This window comes from Rhineura floridana, chromosome 5, assembly GCF_030035675.1.
Source record: "Rhineura floridana isolate rRhiFlo1 chromosome 5, rRhiFlo1.hap2, whole genome shotgun sequence".
Lineage (NCBI taxonomy): Eukaryota > Metazoa > Chordata > Lepidosauria > Squamata > Rhineuridae > Rhineura > Rhineura floridana.
Genome location: NC_084484.1, coordinates 55413964 through 55441164, shown reverse-complemented (window position 1 = coordinate 55441164; position 27201 = coordinate 55413964). Strand labels below are relative to the sequence as shown.

Here is a 27201-nt window from a genome sequence, read left to right as displayed (position 1 = left end):
TGATAATAATGACAATTATTATTATTATTATTATTAATAATAATAATAATAATAATAATAATAATAATAATAATAATAATAATAAGGAGGAGGAGGAGGAGGAGCAGGAGGAGGAGCAGGAGCCCAGAATGGCAAGTGGTAAAACACTAAAACCACTTTCAAAAAAAGTAAAGCAAAACATCTTTAAAATATCTTAAAAACAAAAAAATCATATATACATATATACACACACTGTTGCCGATGGTTCTACAAGCACATTTTCCCTCCATTTTAAAATGAAGAAATGAAACTTGACATCAGTTTAGTTTTGCTGGTGTCTGGTGATTATTTGTAGAATGTGTCAGTTGCCTTTCCACATAAAATGCAGCTCAAAGCAACACTTGCACGAAGAGCTCTAACAGTGCTACACATGCAGCACCACCTCACACTATGCTCCTGTTCTTATTACAGGCAGTGTTCCCTTCTGAATGAATCAGCTATTTAAATAACCATTTCATGCACTGTAAAATATCCACATTCATATAATCCATTACATTCAGTGTGTGGGTTTCCTTAGCTCAAGGGAATGACCATTCCTTAAGAGCAGGGGTGAGGAACCTGTGGTCTTTCAGGTGTTGTCAGATTCCAGTTCTCATCAACCACAGCCAGTGTGACCAATGACCAAGGATGATGGGAGTTGTAGTCCAGCAACATCTGGAGAGACAAAGATTCCCTGCGCTTGCCTTAAGAGTATGGTCAGTCCTGAAAGTACACAGCAAAAATATTCCATTATTTAGGTTATTGTGGCATGTTTCCTGCTATGCACACACTGAACAACAGTGTTGATCCAAGGTATGTAATATCATACCTAATGTTTGAAGGAGAAATCCTTAGGACAAGGATGAGGAACTAGATTGTTGCTGGACTACAACTCCCATCATCCCTGACCACTGACAGTGCTGGTTGGGGCTGATGAGAGTCCAAAAACATCTGGAGGGCCACAGGTTCCTCATCCCTGGCTTAGGGAAAGCAGCCTGGCAGTGAGTTCTTGGCAAGTCCCCACCTTCTGCATTTCTCAAGATTATAAATGAAAGAGACTTAGATCTTCTCCAAAGTAATTAACGGGGAGGGGGGGAGTACAAGATTAACCAACAGTACCTTCAAAGTCCTGTAGGATATGACCATCCTTAAAGGATAGTGTTTGTTTTTGCTGCTGGTCCAGCATACTATGCACCGTAATGAACTCTTCATCCAGAGCAACTACATAAGGAAAGCAGAGGGCAGCAGCAATCACATTTTCTGACCAGTGAACAGGAGCACGCTGGGAAATGCCATCAACAGTTGCAAACATACCTGCCAGTTTATAAAGGAAGAAAAAGAATTAGAAGTTCGATCAGACAACCAGCTAATTGCCCAGCTTTCTAACAGTTTTTCATATAAAGTTACCTAATGCAAAGCCTTGATGAAAGTGCCTTTTCACAAGTTTTGAAGAAGTTTCTCTCAAGCATTAAGATACCTTGCACATTAACTAAGCAAAACCCACCATTAATTGTTAGAAGAAAAAGCTACAAATTTTTAAAAATATTAACCAGTATAGGATATCTCATTACTCACACACACAAGTTTTAGAAATAAATAAAAGGATAGATCCAACAATCTTTTGAGTGAATCAAATACAATATATTGACACCATTTCTGTGCTTCAACTGCCCTTTGTTCTTATTGTTAGAAAGAAAATTACATTATATTTCCCTTTGATCATCAGCTAAGTTCTGTCCTTGACCAGATAACAGAAGCAAAAGGCATCATGCAGAACAATCCTAAGCATATCTGTTTGGAAGTGTGGTAATGTGCCGTAAACTTAAACCACTAGAAAGTGTGCTTAGGGTTGCAGCCTTAAAGTTTCTAGTTCCATCTAATGTAATGCTAGGAGCATACAGACTGAGCAGTGGCAGATCTTTCAGTTCCTAAATCTTGTTCTTTGCTAGTCATCCCTCCACCAATTAATTAAAGGCATTTTTTTTCATTTGCTACCTGGATATTGAGGGTGGAGGAGCAAGAATAGCAAACTGAAAACAGCTATCAATTTCAAAATTAGTGGTGTTAACAAGGTAAAGAAGAAGGGGTAAAAAACTAAGCTACACAGCACAACATTTGGAGAGAGAGGCTGTAAAAAGACTCATCAAAACCTCATACAGAATGTGCTGGAATCAAACAACACCCTACAGATTGTCTTGACTGATCAGACCATCTAGTGGAGCATTCTGTTGGCATGGGGTGTCTGTTTTTCAGAGTCCCAGAATCACACACAAAGAAGCCATGGATCCAGCAATCCAAGGCTGCTTCTGCTCCACTACCGGAGTGCTATTTCAGGGCCAGCTATTTCCAGCAAAAAGAACCACCGCTGGTAGATCTATACCTACTAAGCTATCCACAGCCATAGTGGCTCATCGGCAGCAGGCATGCCCCTCTGCTGGCAAAGCTCTTGTTCACCAGCATACAGATCTGGGGGTTAGGATTGCTATTAGCTATTATGCCTAACAGCAGCTCACAGATGTTTCCCCCATGAATGAACACCTAGCTGCCATCATCCTAAGAACAGAAGGCTCCATGTATTAATACAAGCAAGTGGACTCTCACCTTTAACAAGCCTATTTACACAATGTGTCATTCCTCTTATCTCAGGGAAAGCTGGAGATCTTATTTGTATTTTTATTTTACAAAAATCCAGCAAGCCTCTGTATACTTAAATGAGGCTGTTTTCCCACCTAGGAATTGATATGTTTGCTTATGAATAGCAGTTTTACAAAGACAACATTATTTCTGTACCCTGCAAAAGGAATTCGAGTACATCAGAAAACATTGCAGGACATTTAAAAATGAGTAACTGTATTAAGCAAGGAGGCCACAATTCCTCAAGAGAATGCTTTCTGAATTTAGAAACAGCACCATAGATTCTAGCACTGGCCTATTTAGTTTGAGGACTATTTCTTACAGCAGGAAGGCCCTGGCACAATTCTGTTCACATTTTAAGCTCTGCATGGGACAAGTCAAGTAAGCGGTATAGAGGCATCTGAAATTCCAAAAGCCAATCAGAATTCAATTTTAATGGAGTACCACTGACAGACTGATCTTACAGTGAGTGAGGCACACCTATGCCCATTGACTCCAATAAACGTAGGCATTCCTAACCACCAGTTACCGCTTCTTTACAGTCCGATCCTAATTTCTAAGATTAGACAACTCATACATGTTTTCAAGTATGTTACTTTTAAAAAAGCAAACTGATTTATGTAAGATTAATCAGCAATTGCCATTAGCTTTTAGTGCAATAAGCAGCACATCTCCCTCAAGAATTTTTTTGTAGTATTTTCTCAAGTTAGAAAATACCGTACTGGCAGGATGCAACCTTTCCCCGATAGTGTAGTGCATCCATTGCTATTGCAACTGTTACATGGGATATGGTTGCCCAAGTGTCACAGGCATTCCTGGATATTGCCCTCGACATCTTTAAATGATAACACTCCAGTCCAGTGTCCACAATATTCTGTGAACTTATAGTTTTATTTCCTTACTTCTGTGTTGTCTCTGTGCTCTCCTGCTGTGAAGCCCTAGCCGATTACACAGAAATAGGATGTCAAGGTATTGGTACTAGATAAAGATTTCCTTAAGTATTACACTAAGGAACAAATCTGATTGGATCATGATTTGACCAATCTTGGGTAACAAAACAACCTTTGATGGCAGACAAGGCAAAAATCCTTCAAATGGGATGCAATTAGCACTGCAGCCTTACCTAGTCCTCCAGGTCCAGCCAGCAGGAACTCTTGCCTGCCTATTCTTTTCACAATTGGTCGTCTCTCTTCACTAGAGTAAGGAAACAGATCTTGGGAGACTCCAGTATCATAATTCAGAATAATGTACTGGGTGGTGAGAGCGAGGCATAAATAGTGGCCATCTACAGCCACAGCGCAGGGCTGCTCAGAAGTGAGGAGCTCCTTCACAATCTGGACTCGGTCCTCATATACCAAGAAGAGCTGGATGGTCCTCCGTTTGACGGAAACAATACAAACCTCAACACAGAATGGGTCCCCACTCACAGGATTCTCATTCAAAGTGAATGTCACAGCTCCCTTGATTCGAGCCCCTGTGGGGATGGGTTCTAAATTCACCATGTTCATCAATGTTATGGTATTGTCACAAAGCACCAGAAGTCTGTTAAGTGCTGAAGCTGCTTTCAGCTCTCCCACAGCCTTCCGAAAACTCAGGTATTTATGCAGCTGCTTGGTGACAGAAAAAGACATTTTTTCAGCTGGTGAGTTCTTTTCTTCCAAAAGGAAGTAATAGATGGAACCGTCATTAGTTCCAATATACAGGTTCTTTCCACAGCACTCAATGCATTCAATATTGATTCGAGCTTTATCACCCATTAGCATTTCCCGCTCAACTGCAGGGACAAGCTTGAAGGCCTTGACACTCATCACGCTTTCCGGATGTCCTGCCATGTAAAAAGAAAGGCTTATTTTTTTTTCACACCCAAGCAACAGAGAGAACAAACAGGACATTTCAGATTAATCAGTCCAGATCTTTATTCCATTAACAGTTCCTACAAATAGTTGCCCTTCCCAACACAACACTAGAAGTGGTGTATCTGTTAGCTGGTCTTAGTACATGGCTAGCGTGAAGCTAATATAAGGCAAGAACACTAATACAGTTTTTGCTCAAAATCTGCTGTCCATAACTTCATCAGCTCAAGCATCTGACAGTGGTCAAGGGGGGAAAGGGAGCAACAGAAAGAAAAAGGACCTCAGTTATGCTACTGGGCATGCATCATGTGGATTTATCCAAGACAGCACTGCTCTAAAGCTAGCTAGAAGGATGTATGCACACTTACTTATTTTCTGTTCTTTAAAATGTAGTACTTACATCATGTCTCTTTTCCATTCTAGAACTTAAAGCAGCATCCATGGTGTTTCCAGACACTCCTTCATCCAGACACTGACCAGACCCAAATCTGCTTCGCTTCAGCAATGTGGCTGCATCATATGCCCTCTGACCATGTCCACACATGTAGCTAAGGCTTCCCCTCTTATCTTTTTACAACTTTACCAATAGTAAGTTGTCTGTTTTCACAATACCTATACACACAGCTACAGACGAGACAGCTTCAGTAAACTCCTCTCTATGTTGAAAGTACTTTAACTCTCTCATAAAATTGAGAGATCAACATAACCGGTCCCTCAAAATCTTTCAAGTTGAAAGCAAGACAGATGTCAGCTTCTTGATCTTCTAGTATCATGTTCTTTAAACTACTAGATAGTACCACTATCCTATTTTCAGGATTCTGGAAGCCATCATGAGGGCTAGGAAAGCTTTTTGGATTAACTGCTCACTGCAAGTGGCTCAAAAGAGACAGTGTGGTATGTAACCTGACATCTTCTAGCACAGGTCTCAAAACACTAGTACAGTGGTTCCCAACCTTTATGAGTAGTTTGTAACTTCAAAAAAATCTGCAACCCCCACATTGTAATTTTAGTCTCTGTTAATTGAAAAAAATACATAATGAAGTGTTAAATAAAGTCACTTTTATTCATCACAAAAACAAGTATGATGATGATATTTATAACCCGCCCTTCACCAGAAGGTCCCAGGGTAGGTTATAGCAATATAAACAGCTTTTAACAGATTTTGAAAAAAATGAAAGGAAGGAGATAAAGGTAAACCACCCAGAGCGGTAAACAGAGCCTGGCTGATGCCAGAGCATTTGGACTCTGGTTTTAAGTCTTCCACCTGTATACAATGATGCCTCCTCTTCAGCACTCAGCTCAGGAAGCTCCATATGGCAATAATAATAAAATGTCTAACAGACAGAATGTCAACAGGTGAAGCTTTCCTCATAATTGTATTTCCATACTAGAAAAGGCTTAATTTAATTTGTTTAATTTCTGCCTGCCACACAACTGTTAAAGGCACAAGAGCGCTGCTCTTCCCCAATGCTAACCCTAAACCATGCAAAGAACTCAAATTAAGAGTATAAACAACAAAATTTGGGTAACTTAACATATTTTAGCATATTTAAAAATATATCTCATATGAATATATATAACTGTATAAAAACATACCCAAAGGCTTGATAAACAGCAACAAAAATACACTGAGCATGTGCAATTACATGTTTTTAAAACTTACTTTACCTGTCTGTTTTTTTTGCTTACTTACTAGCCACTAACTCTCAGTCTAACCTACTTCATATAGCTGTTGCTCCACTGAATTCTACAGAAGTATGTCTGAGTAGACCTGGTTAGGATTGCAGCCTGTCTTTGTATTATAGACATAAATTTTTACTTCCTTTACCCAGAATGATGCATCTTTGTACTATAAAGCCCCATGTTCCACCAAAAGTAGTAATACAGCTTTAGAGCTTCAACAGAATCTTGGTCTGGTCTGATTACTGCAATTTGATTTACCTGGGAGTAAGTCCCATTAAATATGAAGAGACTTACTTCTGAGTAGATATGCATACATTGTGCTGTACGTTAATTATATAGTGACTTTTTAATGAGTGCCCAGGTGTGTGTTTGGGGGGGGGGGATGTGCCAGGAATTCTGTCCCATTACTTTTTTGGCAGGCGGCTCCGTCCCAGGTCCCTCTCTCTCTACAGCCAGAGCCAGTCAGCTCAATTGATCTCTCACTGCCACTGATAAAAGAGGGGGGACCTGGAGCTTAAATAAGCCCAGCTGGCCCCTTGTCTTGATGCACTCATTGGAGTGCTGTGCTGCTCAGCTCCCTGTGTGGAGGGAACTGACTGTGCCGGCTGGAAGGAAGGGGAGGCAGAAGAAGTTGCATGCACAGTTGATGGTGCACAGGCCAGCCATTATTTTTTAAATTAATAAATAATTCTTCTCTTGGCTCTTTGAGATCCCACTGGCATTCCTTTGCAACCCCTAGGTTGGGAACTACTGCACTATGCAAGAGAATTGTAACACATTCCCCTTCCATCACACCCACTGATGCACATTTACCCCGCTATACAAAGGATGGATGATATAAGATAGATGTGGGAAGTGTCAGGCCCGGAGGCCAAATGTGGTCCTCCACCTCTTGATCTGGCCCTCACGTTATGTCCCACTCCAGACCATGTCCCTTATACTCACACCATATCCCTCACTGACCCTGCTTTGCCCTCTTGAGTGCTTTTGCCTGGCAGGAATGCGTTCTTGAACTGTGATAATGCCTCTTGCTTGCCTGAATGGAGAGATGAGTAGGTGTGCTGCTTCAGTGAACAATGAAGAGATGCATGGGTGTAGAAACATCTGTCTTGTGCGTGGCTGGAATGTAACCTCTCTACAGCACACAAGAATTGTATCTGCTGCTCCACCTACTTTTGCATCTGGCCCAGCCAGCCACTGGTAGGTTGCCAACGAAGGAAAGCAGCCCTCTGGCTGAAAAGGGTTCCCTACCCTTGATAAAAGTAGTGGCTTTAAGACGTCTATGCCTAATTTGCTGGGGAAGGCTGTTGTCAGCTTGATTCTGATCTTTCTGGAAGAATCTTGTTGGCCACTGTAGGAAACAAGGCGATGGACTAGATAGATCTCTGCTCTCATCCAGCAGGGCTCCTCTTACTTTCTTATGTTTTGCCAACTATGATAGACACTTGCCAGTGTTCATCTAATTGCACTTTACAGCTATTTAACAATGTATTAAGTGTGGCAAGAATAAAGTAGATAAAAAAGCTACCCTGGGCTCCTTCTGGGAGGAAGGGCAGGATATAAATTTAATAAATAAATACAGTGCTTTGCACAAGTAATCAGACTCCTGATCAATGCTCTCATATTACTGAATTACAAATGGTACATTGTAATTTCGTTCTGTATTTATTTATTATTTATTTATTGCATTTATATACTGCTTCATAGCCGATGCTCTCTGGGCAGTTTACAACAATTAAAAACATTAAAAAGAAGTATACAAATTTAAACCATACCAAATTAAAACCAATAAAAACCGATAGGCAAGTTAAAACACATACTATTCAAATGCTGTTTAAAAATGCCTGGGAGAACAGGAATCATTGGTCAGGCTGTGGATCTGAAGGAAAATGAAGACCAAAGAGCATTCTAAAGAAGTGAGATAACGTAATACAAATGCTTAGATTAGGAAATGGGTACAAATTAATATCCAAGTGTTTGGATATCCCAGCGAGCACAGCTGGATCAATAATCAGGAAGTGGAAGCTGCATCACACCATCCAGCCACTGCCAAGAAAAGGCTGCCCCTCAAAACCTAGTGCTCAAACAAGAAGGAGACTTGTGAGAAGCCAACAATCACTTTGAAGGAGCCACAGAGTTCAGTGGCTGGGAGTGGAGTAATGATGCACCAGTCAACCATATCAAGAGCTCTGCATAACACTGGCCCGCATGGGAGGGTGGCAATAAAGAAGCTGTTACTCAAAAAGGACCATCTGAAAGCAAGTTCTGAGTTTGCTAGAAAGAATGAGAGTGTCCCAGCCAAAAAAGGTTTTGTGGTCAGATGAGACTAAGAGAGCGCTTTTGGGGCAAAACTCAAAGCATTATGTGTGGTGCAAACCTAATGCTGCCCATGCCTCAAGACACATTATCCCTACAGTGAAGTATGGTGGTGGCAGCATCACACTGTGGGGATGTTTCTCATCAGCAGGCACTGGGCATCTTGTTAAAATCAAAGGAAGAATGGTTGGAGCAAAATACAGGGAAATACTGCAAGAGAACCTGCTTCAGTCCAACTCAAAAAAATGAAGCTTTGGAGGAAATTCACTTTTCAGCAGGACAATGATCCTAAGCAACTTTGGAGTGGCTTAAGAACAAAAAGGTGAATGTTCTACAGTGGCCCAGTCAAAGTCCTGATCTCAATCCCATTGAGAATCTGTGGCGCTCTTTGAAAATTGAGGTCCACAAGCGAAGTTCAACCAACCTCAATGACCTGGAGCAAATCTGCCAAGAAGAATGGGCCAAAATCCCTCCAACAGCGTGCAAAGCTGGTATATACCTACCCCAATAGACTTAAAGCTGTTATCGCAGCAAAAGGTGGCTCTACCAAATATTAATGTGTAGGAGATGAATACTTATGCAAAGAACATGTTTCAGTTTTTTATCTTTCAAACATTTCCCAACATAAAACCAATGTCACCTTACAATAATTGATTTTGAGTTTCAGTGTTTCAAAATAAAATATCATACAGAACGAAATTACAATGTACCATTTGTAATTCAGTAATATGAGAGCATTGGTCAGAGGTTTTGCAAGGCACTGTAAATGAAAGCAATAATAATATAGTATTAGTGTGATAGAATTTATCATCTCTCTCTTAGCCAGAAGTCTTAATTCTGTTTGAGGGTTGCTATTGCTATATGAAGGCTCTCTTTTACTTTTGGATAATGTGGGGTTTTGTCATTTTAGTAAATTATTTGTAAATATGTATATTATGTCTTCTAAAACTTTGAATTTATGGTTTTATTTGTAATACATATAGAGTAGATGATATATAAAGCTAATAAATAATGATAATGTATATTAGGGCTAAGACCCTCCGTGGCGCAGAGTGGTAAGCGGCGGTAACGTAGCCGAAGCTCTGCTCACGGCCGGAGTTCAATTCTAACGGAAGGAGGAAGTCGAATCTCCGGTAAAAGGGGTCGAGGTCCACTCAGCCTTCCACCCATCCATGGTCGGTAAAATGAGTACCCGGCATACGCTGGGGGGTAAAGAAAGGCCAGGGAAGGAACTGGCAAAACCACCCCATATATACGGTCTGCCTAGTAAACGTCGCAAGACATCACCCTAAGAGTCGGAAACGACTCGCAGTATAAGTGCAGGGACACCTTTACCTTTATATTAGGGCTGACTAATCTGATCTTGAGTTCACAGAATAAAGAAAATGGCAAATTCAACCATGTCAACCCACAACTGACTAATACAACACACACATTCTAACGACACAGTAGTCAATCTGCAGTTGTGAAATACAACATATTCATTCCTCCAGTCAGAATTCTTGTCAACCAGAATGAATCTACAGCACTTTCCTTTAGAGATTACATGTGACTGCTCTATTAAAACTTGAATATGACACACCACGGAACCCCAGTAGGTAATCTTTTAAAGATTCAGAATGTTGCTGCTTATAAGGGTTATGAAGAGTTTTGAATCACCCGACCTGCGGATAGTAGAGATGTGAAGGCCAAGGGGGGGGGGACAGAAAAATGGGGGGCAAGATGGTGAAGAAAAGAAAAAAGTCTTCTAAGGAAAAAGGGGGGAAACGTTTTTTCCTAAATTTTTCCAGTTTTTTCCAGACCTTCAGATCTCTAGTGGACAGCTTGACTTTCCAAAACTAGCCTATGGCCAGCATTTCCAAGAACACAGCACTACTGCAAACCTTTGCTGGGTGTCATTCTCTTTCTCCCTAAAAGTGAGACAAGGAGCCTGTGTGTGGGCTGAGTCACTTCTCCTTGACATTTTCTTTTAAAAGTAGAAGATATTACTACCATTATTTTGAAAAATTGCAACCAGTCAAGCAAGCCCCCCAAATACAGCTTGAAGTGGTTCAGCTTGCACCTCAGTGAGAACTTTGGGCTGGTAATATAAAGCTTCCCTGTTCCACACAGGAAGAGCCTAATGGTGAAGGAAACAGGTTATCTGGTGTCTCTGTCTGCACCATTCTTACAAAGAGCCAGGGAGGAGCTTTGACTGCTGCAGCCCAACCCCCCCCCGCAGTCCTCCTTCTTTTCCCTCAGCGCCCCCCCCAATTAAAGGAACCTCAATATGCTCCATTCTTCAGCTATACTTACAGATAACAAATGGGACCTGTGCTTTGTTAGCGGCAGCAACGAAGGCAAAAAACGCAAGGCTAGGTTGGCAGCACCTGCACCCAGGACACCACGCCCACCCGGAGGGGGGGCTGCAGGCTCTGGGCTGGGTAAAACGCAACAGCAGGATGCTGACTGGACCAAGCCGGGTCGTTGGGAGATGATAGGAAGTGGGGAGGGAGAACTGGACGAGTGTAGGGGAGAAGGTGGAAGAGGCAGCGCCTAACCCCCCTTTTACCGAGTCTGTCAGAGCCGAGGCCTCTCCCTCGTTCCCTTCACTCTGCCCGGCTCCAGCCAAGACCAGCCAGCCCAGGCTCTTCCACCGGCTCCAGGCCCCGGTAGTGTCAGCGGCGATCCCGCCACCGTTGCGAGCCACCGCAGCTGATTCTTCCTCCGGGGGCGGCTCCCCGGCCCTTCCGGTCACAAGGCCTGCTGACAGACAAAACTCCTCCCGTTGACTGACAGGCCGAAGTAAAGACAGGGAAAGGGCGTTTTAAAAACAACAGCGCAATCCTAGGCATGCCTCCCCAGTGGAGTCAATGGGACTTACTCCCAGGTAAGCGCCAGGGGATTTTTCAGCCTCAGGGAGATCCCACGGAGTTCAATGGGGCCTCCTCCCATAGGATTCCAGAAAGCAGCGATAATGGGGAAGGGCTAACAAGGGGAGTATGAGAGCGCTGTTCCAAAGCGCGCCTTGGCTTGCAGTCTGTGGTATGAAGGCAGCCGGATCCTGATGCATACCTACACCGCAGCGTGTGTTCAATGGGGCCTGTTCTCAGGTAAGGGCGCCTTCCTAGGGACTTATAGAAAACTCAGTAGGGCATTTACCAATAAAGTTTAAGATTGCGTAAAAGAAGTGCGCAGGGGATTGCAGTCTTAGCCTGCAATCTTATACACACTTACCTGGGAACAGGCTTCATTGAACTTTTATTTGGAGACTTTCTTTTGAGTAGACATGTATAGGATTGAGCTGTTAAACTATAGTCCTATGCAGCTAAATGGGAGTAAATCCCACTGCATTGAGATTTTTCTCTGAGTGAACATTTTTAGGCTGCAGTGCTCAGTGATTTAAGAGGAAGCTTCACTGAAATCAGTGGGACTTACTCATAACATTAATTTAATGCGATCAGTCTAGGAACTCGTTTTGACCATAAGAGCTGAGCCATGTGCTAAGAAATAATAGAGGCCAAAAAAAACCCAAAACGCTATGAATCCTGCTATCCTTATTTAGGTTTCTAACTGAAGACAGATTAAGAACACAGAATGGTCACTGAAATACTGTTGTTCCTTCCATATTGCCATTGGAATACATTAGCTGTCAGCATGGCCTTTGAAATGCATTAAACCCAGAATGACTGGCTACTTACACAGTGGATTTTAGGGACCATCCAAAAATGGCTATGCAAAAAAGTATTGCTCATAAGAATGGCCAGTGGAACGCACTGAGATAGGTTTGGATCCTGCTCCCTGACCCTGCAGTCTTCTCAATAAAAAGCATCTTGACAAGTCTCTTTTGGAATGGCCATAGTAATTCATTTGGGTGGGTTGGATCCTACATCCTGAAAGAATGATTAAAACGACCAGGCTGTTACGACCAACTGAATTTTTTTGAAAAGTATTGTGGCATTTTAAAGTAGATATGTTGAATGGGGGAGAGTGCTTGGGGCAGGGCACCCCTTTTCAATTTTTTCTTCCATTCTTTCCACCATTTCTTCCCTACTTGCTAGCTATATGAGAGGACTTTGTGGCCCTCAGGTTGCAGGTTCTACACCACTCCCTTAAAGAGTAACAGACTTCTTATGACAAACTTTTGTGGACTAGATCCCACTGCATCAGATGCACAAAGTGCTATCCTAAGTTGGCAGGCTATATTTTCATGATTGCATGGTGGTGGTATAATAGCAATAGGGAAATGAAATGAAAGAAGTCCAGACTGTGACAATTATGGTAAAACTTAAATAGCAGTTACAAGGGCCAAATAATACTTTTGTTATGCTGGAACAATATTTAAATATACGAAGTAGTATGCCAAGAAATACTAAGTATTGTATAATAGTTTTTCAGTTGTAGTATTTTTCTGATGAAATGTTAATGGTATTTTTTTGTTAATTTTTATTTTATTAAAATTATCTATGAGGACAAGGACCCAAGAGCTATCAGGAAGTGAAAAAAACAAGAAAACAACGCAAACTTTATCAGGCAACTGCCTAGTCAAGCAGCAAATTTCACTGAGATTCTCTACCAGCTACAATACCAAATGTGTTATGCCAATTCCCCTCCAGCTAACTCCAGCTACTCCAGTTTAACTGGATTAGGCAACATCAGAAAGCAGAGTCAAACATTTATAACCAGTATGGCAAGTTTCTAGATTAATTATTTTCTTTGTGGTGATGCATCAAGTACTCTTGTACCCTGTGGTTGCAGCTACGAACTCTCCAAGCCCTCTGAAGGATAGACCAAATCAGACCTGTACACAATTAGTCCTATATATAACCATCCTAGACTCTCATATATAGAGTATGCTCTTTACACAAATAACATTTTGTTTTTGATGTTTTTAGTTGCTGTAAACCACCCAGAGAGCTTCGGCTATGGGGCGGTATACAAATACAATAAATAAATAAACATAGTATCATTGTCTAATACAGTAAGGCTGAAATTCTATGCCTATTTATCTGGAAATAAACTGCATTGAAAGAAGTGAAACATTCATGGTTTTCAACAACAGAACATATTTGCAAGTCTCTCAATATTTCGGTCATTTAAAAACAACTTACAATACACACAAATAAAGGGCCAGTCCATATATTTGAAACAGTTGCCCATTTTCCTTCTGTTTAGTAGTAGAGATTGTGCCCAGAAGAACAGAGCAAGCAAGTTGGTAGCAACATCAGTAAGGAGGAAAGGTGGAGCTACCGCTATTCAGAGACAGGACCCCTTTGTTGCCCAAGGGCTGAGTAAAAGCTGAGCCAACAATGCTTGTTTTCTTAATACACAAACATATCAACATGCCACCCATTTAGACCACTTGTCCCACTCCCATGCTGTTGCACTTAGACAAAAACATGTATATGCACAATTATCTGTACACATTTTTTTTTAGTCACCCAAGTCAAAGAACGGTTGGGAGTTGGCAACACCAAGCAGGAGAAGCATGCGTGAACAGGAAACCTACAAAGAGCAACAGGGGCCATCAGGAGCACACCAAATAAAAATACTGGTCATTGCAAGGACAGAGCTAGTGCAATCAATCACTATTATTATCTAACAATTTAAATATTAACAGTGTGATCTTGTACATGCCTATTCAGTAGTAAATCCCATTGTGTTGAATGGAACTTACTCCCAAGTAATGATGTACAGGGCTGCAGCCTAACCGTGCACTCCTATATATGTCTACTCAAATATAGGTTCCAAGGTGCTTACACTGTTAAATATATTTGTTAAGAAAGTAAGGATAATCAAATATGTGACTCAGTTATTTCAGAAAGCAAATCCTGAAGTAGCTATTACATTACTAAAATGGATATGCATGCTATTAAAAAAATATAGTCATTTCTAACATTATTCAGCTCAGAGGTTCTTCCTAATGGCGTGCGTTCAGAGCTTCATCCTTCAAACATTAATGCCAAAGTAGCACAGTCTCGTATCCACTCTTGTGTTAAAAACTTAAGTCATGTACTGTCATATTCATTATAGCAGCAGTATATAGTTTTTGATGGTAACATCTTCTGACAGACTTTCTATGCCTTCTACAGGTACAGATAACCAACAAAACAATCCAAACCCTGGCCAGGCAGCAGCAGGACATGACAAAGCAGCAGAGCCACCACCATACCCACATCTCTGTTGCTCACACTGACTGGGGCAGAAGGGGGCAGGCAAATCACTGTTCAAGGGTATTGCTAACACAGCAATCAATAACGAATTGTGTCTGATGCAAAAAGTGACAGCAATGGAGCCTCTTTAGAATCCAGCGGATTCCCAGCCAGCTGAACCCCCTCCTCAAAATAGCCAGTTTTGGGACCAAGGGTTGCTAGCGGTACTTCCATCACCCATTCGGCAGGTGGAAAAGGGACCTCTGAGCCAGCAGGGCTTTGAAGAGGGTCACCTCTACCCATTCCACCCCCTCCCCAGCCTGGTACAAAGGGGATTTGGATTATAGCCTAAATCTACAATCTGGTGCACGCTTATCTGGGAATAAGCCCTCTGAACGCAGTATAATTTACTCAAAGTACATATGCATAGGGCTGCATTGTAAAATAAAACATCACACATTTTCCTGGCTGGGGAAGGGAAGATAACAGTATGTTTTTAAAGATGTTTTTAAACCTTTTTTTTTTTTTACAATATGTTTTTAAACTTTTTAAAAAAGATGTCTTGGAAGCTTTTTAAAAAAAATGTTTTTAAAGATGTTTTGTTTTAATGTATTTTAAAGTCTGTTTTTATGAGGTTTTAAATTGTTTTTAGTGCTCTTGTTTGCCGCCCTGGGCTCCTGCTGGAGGAAGGACAGGATATAAATCAAATGATAGATAGATAGATAGATAGATAGATAGATAGATAGATAGATAGACTTGACTTAATTTTTGCTGGGCATGTGGCATAACTATAGTCAACTCCCCCTCCTTACTTGTATTGGAAGTTCACATTAACAATTTTAGAAGGCAATTTTAAACAGTTATAAAACAATCATACGTTCTGGTTAGCCTCAAGACAATTAGCGTGAATAACCTCCCTTAATCTCAGCAAATCAAGCGTACATAGAAATCAACCCTTATAAAAGATGCATAATAAGATTCAATGTGTTAAATTCAAAAGGGAATAGAAACATATAATGAAAAATAATAAAAACGAAGTCTTCTGATTAAGAATACTAGACGCTTTAAAGTTTTCTCAAATACTCATTCGTAACCTAACCCGGATGTTGTTTTACCTCTGTCTCCGCCTCCTTTTCCGTCAGCTTTGTGCGCATATTCAGGATCTCTCCCTTTCCTCATAGAGATAGGAAGAAAAAGGTAGAATGGCATACACAGTCTCGCCTCGTTTCAGTAGCCTTCCCGTCCCCCCAGGAAGTGAGATGGCCTAAAAAAACAATGGAGAAAATATATTATTCAGCTGTTCTTACCTTTGGGCAACAGTCACCCACCCCATAGCAAAACTTACCACCGAAGACAGGAATCCATCCTCTTTCTAACTTGGGTCTTATTTTGGGTGGGAAATAGTGAATCTGTATGAAACTCAGGTTTCTCCATGCAAGTGAGTGCTACATTTGACTTTTGGGGGAATTTAACGAGACTTAACCCTTGCTGCAACCTGAAGGGCTTTGCATACGTATCATGTTTGACCGGAAACTCAAACCAGGCTCAACTCTCAACCCCATCTCAAACCTGCGTGAATCGCGTTGTAGGGACGTCATAAGCCTCTCTTTCAGCACAATTCCCAGCCTTCATAAGGTGGAGATCACAATGATGTACAACATTGCAGGGTTACTGTATACTACTCTCTCAGTCTCAGCTCATTCTGCAAGTAGGCGCATAATACTGGTCTGCATTGCAAGATTGTTTGTAAGACCCTTCTCAGCCTGTCCCCTAATCTGCAACATGAGAATAACACCAAGGAACCTGTTGTATGCCTCTGTCTGACCTCCAACCTTCTACAAGAGTAAAACAACACTGGACAGTAGCTCCACCACCACAATATGTATTTGCGCTGGAATTTAAACTGATAAACAAAAAGATGTATCACATTTTCCATGTGAAATAAGACCTGGATGAGAAAGTATAGGAATTCCCTGTGTTTTCGGCTATCTTGTGTATTGTTTTGTCTTTTTTTTTTTAAGGTTTCCAAATTGAACCCAGAAGTTCCTAATACTGGCAACGTGATGCTCTCTTCTCCATTTTCTCAACTCTCTTCTCCATTTTCTCAACTCTCTTCTCTTCCCTCGTTGGCGCAGAAATTGTGAGCAAGCGGGAAACCGCTCTCAGTTTAGCACAAGAAGGAATGCTCAGGCAGCCAATCATATTCGAGTTCGGAAAGATGGCGGCGTTCGGAGCCCGAGAGCGCTCTGTGGGGGAAGGGGGCGGCGCGCGAGTGGGCTCCGATCTCTTGCTGCACCCGGAGCTGCTGTCGCAGGAGTTCTTACTGCTTACCCTGGAGCAGGTAGCGGAACAAGTGGGCGTGCAACAGGATCGTTCGCTGGCGTGCGCTGTGCTATAAAAGGCGGTGCAAGGGGCTCCCTGAACTGTTACAGGGATCCACCTGAGGCCAAGCCGGTCTTGGTTTCAGGTCTCGGCCTTTACTACTCAGAGGCTGAAACTCTATTTTCTTAATGACACGTCACGGCCGGGCTAGGACGGATCTCCGGTTGCCAGCTGACCTGAAGGAAACCGGCCTGGCCTACTCCTGTGCCTTTAGCATCAGTTGGCTCTGCAAAAATCTAAAGGGAATGCCCTTCCTCTCTCGCACTGTGGAGATAAGCAATCTCTGCTGATAAAGCTGTTGCTAAAAGTGCAACAGCAGAGTCCAGTTAAAAAAAAAAGTGAGAGAAACTGGAAACCCTAGATGTCCCCGGGACCCTTCTAGCAAAATTTCTCACGATCATTCAGGCGTTATACAGGGTCCCTGACAGATATTTATGTATTCATTCATTTATTATGTAAAATATTTCTAATCCACCTTTCAGGGTACAGTGCCATCACAAGTTGGTTTATGAGAGTCTAAAACACATAAAAATACAATACAAACTGCATGTACATGTATATTATACACACACAACCTAAAAGCAGGGAAAGTTTTTTTTTTCCAGTACAGCATGGTGGCTCCCTGACAGAGAAACCTGTACAGGATGTGACTGTTGCACTCATATTTTACATTTTTAGAAAAACATTGTGTGAAGCAACCCTTAGTTTGCCTTTGTTGTTCATCAATAACATCTTTGTTGATATGAAAGTGTTCTTTAATCCAAATCATGAAGATTCCCCCAATCCCCAAAAAGAAACTGATGTTACATGCCCACACAGCTGTGTGTTTATTGGAGTGCTCCCTTTTGTTGGCCATCCGTGTTTTTAACAGCAGCATAACGTTAAGAAATTAAGCAGGTTGAACTCTTTATTTCATCTTCATGCTATGAAAAAAAAAATCTGCCAAATTTCTGTATGTTGAGCCGTTGTTAAAGGCACAGCAGCAGGGCCTATACAAGAAAAACTGGCAGACCTACTTCCGAATAAGTGGGTTAGGGTAGTAGTCTGAATCTGGTAACTATAATACTCCAAATGTTATTTTCTGTGTGTGGCTGCCATACAGAAATGAAGAAACTAGGCCTCTGGTTGCTACTGGACTCGAGCGCCCTTCTTCCCTGACCATTGGCTAAGCTGGTTAGAATTGATGGGAGGTGGAGTCCAAGAACATGTGGAGGGCCACAGGTTTACCCATCCTGTACAGACAGAGCACACACAGTCTTCAGGCAGAGGGAGATCATCTGTCCCCACCCGACTCGCTTTGTTCCTGAAGTGAGTGAGGTGAATTGTGCAACCCAAAGTGGGTATAGCAAATTTATGCATTTCCACCTGTTTTAATGAAGATTAGTGGTTTGTTATTAGTGATGTAATGTTTTATTATGTGCATTCATTATACAGATAACATTTGTAGTCATGATAACACAGCTTTTATTACTTTCCAACAGAAGAATATCCCAGTTGAAGATGAAGTGAAGATCAATAAAGATGGCCTTACTGATCTTTATGTTCAGCATGTCATACCATTGCCTCAGCGCGAGTTACCAAAAACTAGATGGGGAAAAGTGATGGAAAAGAAAAGAGGCCAGCAAGTGTTGAAACATGATGTCAAAAGGTAATTCTCTTTTACTTAATTTTTGAATTTTCTCTCACATCCTTCAGAAATCTTAGAAATAGTCTTATACCTAGTGATGCCATTGGTCCTTTTAGCTCAATATTATCTACGTCTACGTTGACTGGCACTGGCTCTCCCAGCCCTGCCTGGGATTGCCAGGGATTAAGCCATTTGCATGCAAAGCATGTGCTCTGCTATTGAGCTCTGGCCTGTTTCCATTTGCAAAGGGAATCCATGTTTATTTAACTCATTTCTCCTTGCTCTATAAGTATAACAGTGTTATTTTTTCTATGTATTAGTGCTTTCTGAGTGACATGGATAATATTATCTTTTAAAAAATCAGTAGAAAGCCAGCACTCTGACAAATGCGGAGTAAGAACAAAGTAGACAAAGAGCTAGGAAGTACTTTTCAGTGGGTCTCATGCGGAACTGAGTATCTAGTTGCTAATGAGGAGTCTAATTAATTAAATGTGGCTGGCATACCACATTTATTTATGTTTTGCAAACCAGTTTTACCTCCCCAATTGTTACATCTCTTCTCAGAAAGGAGCTGATTGCCAATCAGCTTTGCATTGCTTGTCAATCAACCAAAGGGGCAGATGGGTCTGGTCACCTGTAGGATGGGATATGATCAGCTGATAGTGGCTTTGTACTGAAAACAACAACCCTTACACAGAAATTCTTTAGAAAATAAGGACGTCATCCCAGTCTTCAAATTTTGTAAATGAGGCCAACTCTGGAAAGGTTGAGGAAAGGTTTCTCTGGATTCTTGGACCTTTGCTCAAGACTGAATGCTGTCCACCTCTGAACCATGACTTAGAGATGAGGTATATGAGGTATATAACACCTGAATTGCTCTGGCAGGAAAAGAGAGAACTAAAGGCTCCCTGTATTGAACTATAGTTTAAATCAATCAAACATAATTATGCTTAGTTATGTACTGGTTTGAGGGCTTTTATTACTTTCACTGAGTTTTTTATTTCTAATTATTAGCAACCTGTGTCATAAATACATCCTGTTTTTGCTTTTAGAAATAGTGAAAGGTTTTTTTTCTAAGTGTCTTACTTTTATCATGACTCTTAATCAAAATGGGGAATAATTCATATGTAGATTTGGGCTGGTGTATTCATAATAGACTGGTTCCCAGTAGCAGATTCAGTTTATTTAGTCTGCAGTCCTATGCCCACTGACTTTAAGCCCACTGAAATGTGTGGTCTTACTTCTGAGACCGTTCCTCCTGTTAAGGAGAAATTCTATAGACCAGGAATGTGAAACCTGTGGCTCTCCAGATGTTGTTGGACTCCAACATCCATCAGTCCCAGTCAGCATGGCCAGTGGTAAAAGATGATGTGAGTTGTAGTCCAGTAACATCTCAAGGGCCAAAAGTTTCCCATCCCTGCTGTAGATAATTGTAAGACACACATAAACTTGGGATGAAGCAGTGTCTCGTGCATTGAACAAGTCCTAAATTGTTGTGACACTCAAGGAGCAGAAATAAAGATGTTCTGTATTAATTTATTTGAGTGATATTCAGCATTAGTCATGCTCAGTTTAGGTCAATTGAATTCAGTAGGTGAACTCTGAGTATGACTTAATTGAATATCATCCTCTGTTTCTCAGACAATTATCATTGGGTTTTTAAACCATATGTCTTCCTAGTTCTTATTACAGTGGATTAAATATGAAATAAGTGAATATCTGAGGACAGCAGCAGCAGTACCATTTGTGCTAGATATATTTCAGTGACTGAGGTGCTGATCTAACCACACAAACTTGGAGAAATGTTCTGCTGAAATCAGTTGGACTTGCTTCCAAGTAGCGTGTTTAGGATAGTGTAAACCTACAATGACTTTGCTGTTTCATCTGTATGTGTTACAATGCGTATTTTGTTTCTAAATATGCTGTCGTTTCTTTGTTCAGAATTGCTCCAATGGAAAGTCTAAGGAAACGACCTCTCATTGTGTTCGATGGTAGCTCGACAAGTACAAGCATAAAAGTGAGAAAGACAGAGAATGGGGCTATTGATAGTCTAAAACTCCTAACAGCTGAAAGTACCAGTACTACTTGTAGGAGCAGTAAATGCATGTCTGCCTTCTCTTTTTCACCGGACGTTAAAGTGCAATCTAGGATTGATGAAGCCAAGCAGAACAATATTACAATCAATAACAAAATGGCTTCTGGTCAGAAGTCACCGACATTGGTGCCTTTAACAGGAACTACTGTTGTGAAATTAAAGAGAGCTGCTCCAAAAGAAGAATCTGATGCATCAGTAAGTAATTCTACAATTGTTTTCTTTAGCCAAGTATACATGTAAGTAGTTGCCATCTCTAGTAGCATACATGTAAAAGTTATGACAGCATTTTATTAGCTTGAGTTTCTAGATTCTATGTGCAAATTCTTGGAATACTGTCATATTATTTACCTTAACACAATGTTACTATTGTTAAAAGAAATTGTAAGATGGGTATAATAGAGGTAATGTGTTTTGCGCCCTAAATTACATCATCGTTATTCTTGTATTTATATTGGCCAACCAGTAACATAATTCCCTGACTCAGTCTGAAATTTCAGGGTGATTATTTGAGACTATGGCAAACTTCATTTAGTTTTTACTTTCAACAGTGCCTATTTTCCAGGAATATGAGTTCTGTTAGGTTGTAAAATACAATGTAGTAAACTTTCCTACAGCCGCCTGGCCCCCTAAAAAAAGTTCTTCAGAGGGTCAGGGAGCCCTTCTGAACAAAGTGGGATAGGGCATAGGGGGCTGCTTGGGGAGTGAGAATCGCCTCAAATTGGACAGACTTTCACCTGATTTGGGGCGATTCCCTCCTCCCCTAGCAGCTCCCTGTGCCATCATTATTTAGGGCCCCAGGCTCTTTGGAGATTTTTTTATATATATATATTTTTGGCGGGGGGAGACAAGTGACTACAGGGAGTGGAAGGGACGGACATTTTCCTTCCATGAATTTCCTTAAATTCTGTCCCTCTTCCAGCAGCTTTCCTAATGAAGGTGCAGAAGAGAGAGTTTTTCTCCTCAGGCATCTTGCTTAGTTTCTGTGCTGGGAGAGCTGTCGATGGATGGAGTGCTGTATTTCTCCTTTGCCAACCCATTCGCTCATGTGCATGAAATTACTTGTCACCAATGGCTACCAGGCAAGTGCCTAAATACAAGACAGATCTAAACATTCTCATGCTCATTTTAGGAATTGAATTTGCTAGTCTTTTTGGTTCTTGCTTTCTTTTTATGTATCTAGCTATGGCTATATTTTTATTTTAGCCACAAGATGGCATCAGTAACCATGCTGTATATATTATACAATCTTGAGAACAGAAAATCTTAAGGTTGTTTGTTTCCCCCTCAGAATGGTCTGAAGTCTCCTGAATCCAAAAAGAAGATCAAACCTGTAACCTGGCCATGAATTCATAAGGCACTGGAAATGTAAATAACGTTTAGCCTCCATTTCAGAACAGATGAGTCATATTGAACAGGGTTGCAGACTGCAGTGGATTCTTCATGTTAACAATTCCACAGTATAAAGCAGGCACCGTATGCTCACCCATCACCTTAAGAACATTTTCTGCATTGCACTTTGAGTCATTTACTTCCCATTTTAATTGTTGGCTTTGGTGGAACAATATTTTTCTACCAACCCTTTTTTGGAATTCTCAAGTGTACTGTAGTTCAGCTTTTGCATGATCTGATAGAGAAAAGCCGTGTGCATTTATAACTATTCATGTTCAAGTGTAAAACAGTACTGATTTTTTTGAGTAAATACAAAACCTTATTCAAGTGTATTTAAATGGTGTGGAAGACTGTTTCCTTCTTCTTCTGGACTTCCTGTGATAATTAAGTGGCTTTTGCACAAAACTGTTCTGTTGGCAGAGCAAGAAAAATATTTCAAATTCTTGGATGCTAATACCAAGGGTCAGATAACTTTTCCAGCCTTGCTATTACTATTATTATTGCCTCTTACAGACATAGTGGAAAAAGCTGAACTGTGTAACATCTTTGCTTCAAATTGAAGTTTTTGTTATAATTGAAGATAAATCAATTTCTGTTGTCTTTAAAGATATACAGATGGAAACACGTTATAGGCTGTGTACAGAGTATTTGAGAGAGAGGTAGTGCATGAACTTATGCTGTGCTTTGGTACAGTACATGCCTAAGTATTTTTCATAAAATACATGTATATTTGTGGATGATTTTACTTGCCAGCCTATAACATGCCTGCTAAAATTCTGGAGAAAAGCTAACACTCATTTAGGCAGTTTGAAGAGATGAGGATGAAGTTGTACTGAGACTAAGCAGTTGAAGTTTTCAGCAACAAAATAAGGTCTTGCCTCTTTCTTATCGGAATAAATGTGGTAGATTTCTTTGAAAGCACACGGATTCTCCCTTGTATGATGTAAAACCCAACCAGGCTGGGTATAAATGGTAGAATCGTGTTCTATGCACAGAGTATGAACTCAGTAGTACTTACTTCTGAGTGGACATGCTTAGGACTGCACTCTTGCTGTACAACATCCACTAGATCATGATCAGAGATTTTGAACACTTCAGAATAGAAAGAATGGTGTGTTTGAAGTGTATTTGAGTTTCCCTCTTCCTTAACACATGTGCAAGTTTCGTACTTTAGTACAGCGAAGTCTAATTTTGTGTGTTTTGTAACTGAGCTGTTTTTTCAGTAGCCTTATCTAATTTAAATAAATTTATTAAAAATGTTATCTTAAATTGTGTGGCCCATCTCTGTACTGTAGGACAGGATTCAAGCAAATATTGTCCCAATCTTCAAAAGAGATTAGTGGGGAAGAGGATCCAGGAAACTATACACCAGTCAGTCTGGCTTTGATACTGCTGAAGTTACTAGGACAGTTTCTAAAGGAATCAATTTCTAAGCATCTTGATTATAATACAGTGATCACGGATTTGTCAATAATAAATCATGCCAGACTAATCTTACTTCTTTTTTTAAAAAAAAATCTGGTTTCTAACAGTGGATTGTGGGAATGCTATGAACATGATTTATCTTGGCTTTCAGAAAAGTATTTGATGAAGTCTTCCATGATATTTTGGCTGGTAAACTAGTAGAAGCGAGTTGGTAAGCTAGATAATCATCTGCAACTGGATGGAAAACTGTGTTGGAGAGAGGTTTCAAGGAGGGTGGCACAAGACTCCACCCTGGTTCTGCTATTCTTCAATATTTTTATCAATGACTTGGATGAAGATTTGAAGGAAATCCATATCAAATTTGCAGATGACACAAAACTGGGAGGTACAGGAATAAAATTCAGAATGTCCTTGATCAAATGGAAAATGACAGAAGCTAACAAAATTATATTGGGAGCAGAGACAAATGCAAAGTTTTGCATTTAGACACACAAAAACTTCAGATGCATGGTTATAGGATGTGGGGTGCCTGGCTTTTGCAACAGTACATGGGAAAAGGATCTTAGGATTGTAATTGATCATGAGCTGAATGTGAGTCTGCAAAAAAAGCTGATGCAGGTTAGGCTACACTAACAACCACAGATTTGTCACAGGAAGTAAGGGTTGCACTTTATTCTGTACTAGTCAGCTCTCATCTGGAATACTGCATCTGGTTCTGGACAGTACCTTAAGAAGGGTACAGACAAACAAGGGCAATAAGGATGGTCAGTCATATGGAAAACAAGTCTCATGAGGAAAGGTTGAAGGATATGTGTATGTTTAGCCTGGAGAAGAGAAAACTTGAGAAGGTATCTAATAGCATGATTCAAATAAGCAATTATCTAAAGGGCTGTAAGAGGGCAAAGACTTTTACTTTTATGTCCCAGAGAGCAGGACTACCAATTTATAAGAGGGTGGGTCTCAGCTGAACATTTGGCAAACTTTCTTGACAGGAAGAGCTATTCAACAATGGAACCAATTTACTAAAGTAAATTGGGTTGTTGCCCACTGGAAATCTTCAAGCAGAGGCTTGCCAGCCATCTGCTAGGAATGCACCATCTCTGGATTTCATGCATCAGGTAGGGATTGGACTAGATAGTCTACAAAATAGCTTCCAGTTCTGATTCTATGATCTGCCTTGTGTGGTTGATTCAGTGGAATTGTGTGTGCATGCATGTGTGTGATACCTACATGAAATGGTTTGTATCCAATGTTGGTCACATTCAGAGTGGACCCATTGAATGGACACAACTAACTTAGGCCCTTTAATTTCAAAGGGCCTACTCTGGATAAAACTTAGGTGGAAATGTTTTTGTTGGGAAAAAGTCTTAAAACTTTGAATTCTCTATTTGTTTTATGCACTTGGTCATGGTTTGGCTACATTATGCTTTGAAGAGCATCTCTGATCTATGTAGCCACACATTCTCAGAACTGCAAAATTAGTTTTGGCTGGGTACATTGTGCTTTTTAGGAGTTGCAGCACACATTCAAAATAAGCAGATCCTCTCCCCAGCACTCCAGTTCCCTTCAATTTTAAGTGATTATTTTAAATCTCTTGAACTGAAGATAAAATTGGTAGTGAACACAGAAGAAATAAAAATCTGCTTTTCATTTTAAGTAAATATGATTATTCCCACATGCAAAGGCCCCAAAGGATTCCTATTCTGCAGTCAACAAGTTTTTCCTAAATTAAATACATGTACACAAGCTAGGCCTGGTTTAGTATCCCTGTCATGAAGATGATGGGGAGCAGGTCAGGACTTGTAACCCCAAGTATGTGTTCACATGACCATTTTTTAAATAAGTAGTTGTGTGGTGAAGTAACTATGAGTTGGCTTTTTTATATAGTTATTGGTCTTTTATGAAAGCTTTTCAAGCATTTTAAGATTAGTGGCTGGAAAGTGTTCTAAGCAGATTGAGTCAGTGGGCAGCAATCATCAGTACACTGACATGTTGGCATACATAGCCATGCAAAAGAAATCAGCTCTTGATTGCTTCTTCCTGTATCCACTGCTTCAAAACAGCATAAAACATATTCCTCATTACCTTGTTTGATGACAATCAAAAAGCAGTTGCTAGCTATTCCCACTGTAGAAAGAAGACGGAAGACCGGCCCTCTTGGAATCCAGCCCAGTAATGTGTGCTTTATATTTTATGACAGCAGCAGCACAGCTCTGCCAGAAACAGCTTTATCTCATGATATCTCTCATACAGATGCCCTAACATATAATGGGCATACTGCATGGATAGCATCTCATTGCATTTCTCTGCACTAGCACTGCATCTCTCTCTGAGCCATTGGTATGGTATCTTGCTACATTATCTAGTAGTCTATATAGGAAGCTAATTGTGTACATGTCAGCAACATCATGGGTGACATCTGCCATGCTGCTTCCCTGGAACTGGCCTCATGTTCTGCTTAAGATCAGGTGAGCAGAGGGTAATAAATGCCAGTGAAGGCTCATGGGAAGATGATCTCTGATACAAAGATCAGTGTTATGGCACGGATCTAAGCATAGCATGAGTGGCAAATGTGTTAAAAGTCAGGCTGACAGTGGCCTGTAAATTTGCTTTTAAATTCTCAACCTTATTAATGAATAAATGGCTATATTAGTATGAATTAATGGTCAATGCATGCCTACACATATTTACTCTCAATGTGCAAATTTCCTTGAAATTGTGAAAGAGCTATAGCGTGCTCACAGTAAAGGGACTTAGGTTGTCAGTTTTTGAATAAAGATAACAGAAGAATCCCTTGCGTAGGTGAAGCTAAAACAGATTATGATTAGGAGTATGTATTCCTGGTAGGAGAGCATTCCTTGCAAAAAAAATAACATTATATATATTCCTATCTTGGAAATTAAAATAAATAAATCCAAGATTGATTTGAGGGTTTCTTTTCATTTATTTGTTTTGCTCTGGAGCTTACTCATTTGTTCAGCATTGAATCGCTCTGCAGCAACTATATATGTGATTAGTGGTTTCCATGAGATGATTGGTAGGAAAGTACTCACAGAACTGCTTGCTTCAAAGTTTAGTATTTGTCTTGGGTAGAGATACCACTTTTTCTAGTCTTCTGTTCTGTCTATATATGTATTTTAAATCTTCTGTGTTAACCACTGGAGAGTTTGAGATAAATATTACACTTCAATGCAGAGAAAAATAGCATATACCAGAAATGGATTTGCACAGTTCTTTCCAGAAAATAGGTTTTTTGCCTGAAAAGATTATTATTATTATTATTATTATTATTATTATTATTATTATTTAAGATATTTATACCCCGCCCTTTCTCCAAAGACTCAGGGCGGCTTACAATTAAAACATAGGCTAAAAACCAAAACAATTAAAATCAAACAAGAATACAATTAAACAGTTAAAAGTACATTAAATCCAAAATAGATTAAAAACAGATAAACGTTATTAATTAAAAGCCCGTCTAAATAAAACAGTCTTCAACTGGGTACGAAAAGACGATAACGAGGGAGCCGTACAAACCTCATTGGGGAGAGAGTTCCATAATCTAGGGCAGCCACTGAGAAGGCCGTATGCTGTGTCTGCGCAAGAAAAACTTGCGAAGAAGATGGGATAGAGAGAAGAGTCTCACCA

General features: G+C 40.4%; 2 protein-coding genes across 7 annotated transcripts in view; one reads left to right on the top strand and one right to left on the bottom strand.

Annotated features, from left to right (window-relative positions):
- Nucleotides 1–16326, bottom strand: part of TGFBRAP1 (transforming growth factor beta receptor associated protein 1) — a 36983-nt gene extending 20657 nt beyond the window's left edge. Inside the window, exons 1-4 of one of the 4 annotated variants that reach the window (XM_061626784.1) lie at nt 15981–16326; nt 15751–15899; nt 3776–4477; nt 1138–1332 (exon numbers count right to left, since the gene is read on the bottom strand). In XM_061626784.1, coding sequence (XP_061482768.1) covers nt 1138–1332; nt 3776–4477; nt 15751–15844 — 991 coding nt within the window. In that variant the 5' untranslated portion in view covers nt 15845–15899; nt 15981–16326. Of the gene's footprint in view, nt 1–1137; nt 1333–3775; nt 4478–4905; nt 5126–10799; nt 11523–15750; nt 15900–15980 lie in introns of those variants that run through there. The other 3 variants (XM_061626785.1, XM_061626786.1, XM_061626787.1) reach the window with 3 other exon arrangements.
- Nucleotides 11014–23417, top strand: C5H2orf49 (chromosome 5 C2orf49 homolog). Of its 3 annotated transcripts, none has more exons than XM_061626790.1 (5): nt 11014–11596; nt 16771–16976; nt 18499–18665; nt 20586–20934; nt 21662–21812. In XM_061626790.1, exons 1-5 carry the CDS (start codon nt 11551–11553, stop codon nt 21668–21670), a joined length of 777 nt encoding a protein of 258 aa, XP_061482774.1. In that variant the 5' UTR covers nt 11014–11550; the 3' UTR covers nt 21671–21812. The 3 variants fall into 3 exon arrangements, with proteins under 3 accessions (XP_061482774.1, XP_061482773.1, XP_061482772.1); XM_061626789.1 differs by having other exon boundaries at nt 21659–21812; XM_061626788.1 differs by lacking the exon at nt 21662–21812 and adding an exon at nt 22028–23417 and having other exon boundaries at nt 11018–11596.
- The last annotated feature ends 3784 nt before the right edge of the window (nt 23418–27201 follow it).

Bases quoted from the DNA above. Each gene is read 5' to 3' on its own strand.
- C5H2orf49 (XM_061626788.1), top strand. From the start codon at position 11,551: ATGCATACCTACACCGCAGCGTGTGTTCAATGGGGCCTGTTCTCAG. The intron at 11,597-16,770 runs GTAAGGGCGCCT...TCGTTGGCGCAG, and splicing joins TCAATGGGGCCTGTTCTCAG to AAATTGTGAGCAAGCGGGAA. The intron at 20,935-22,027 runs GTAAGTAATTCT...TTTCCCCCTCAG, and splicing joins AAGAAGAATCTGATGCATCA to AATGGTCTGAAGTCTCCTGA.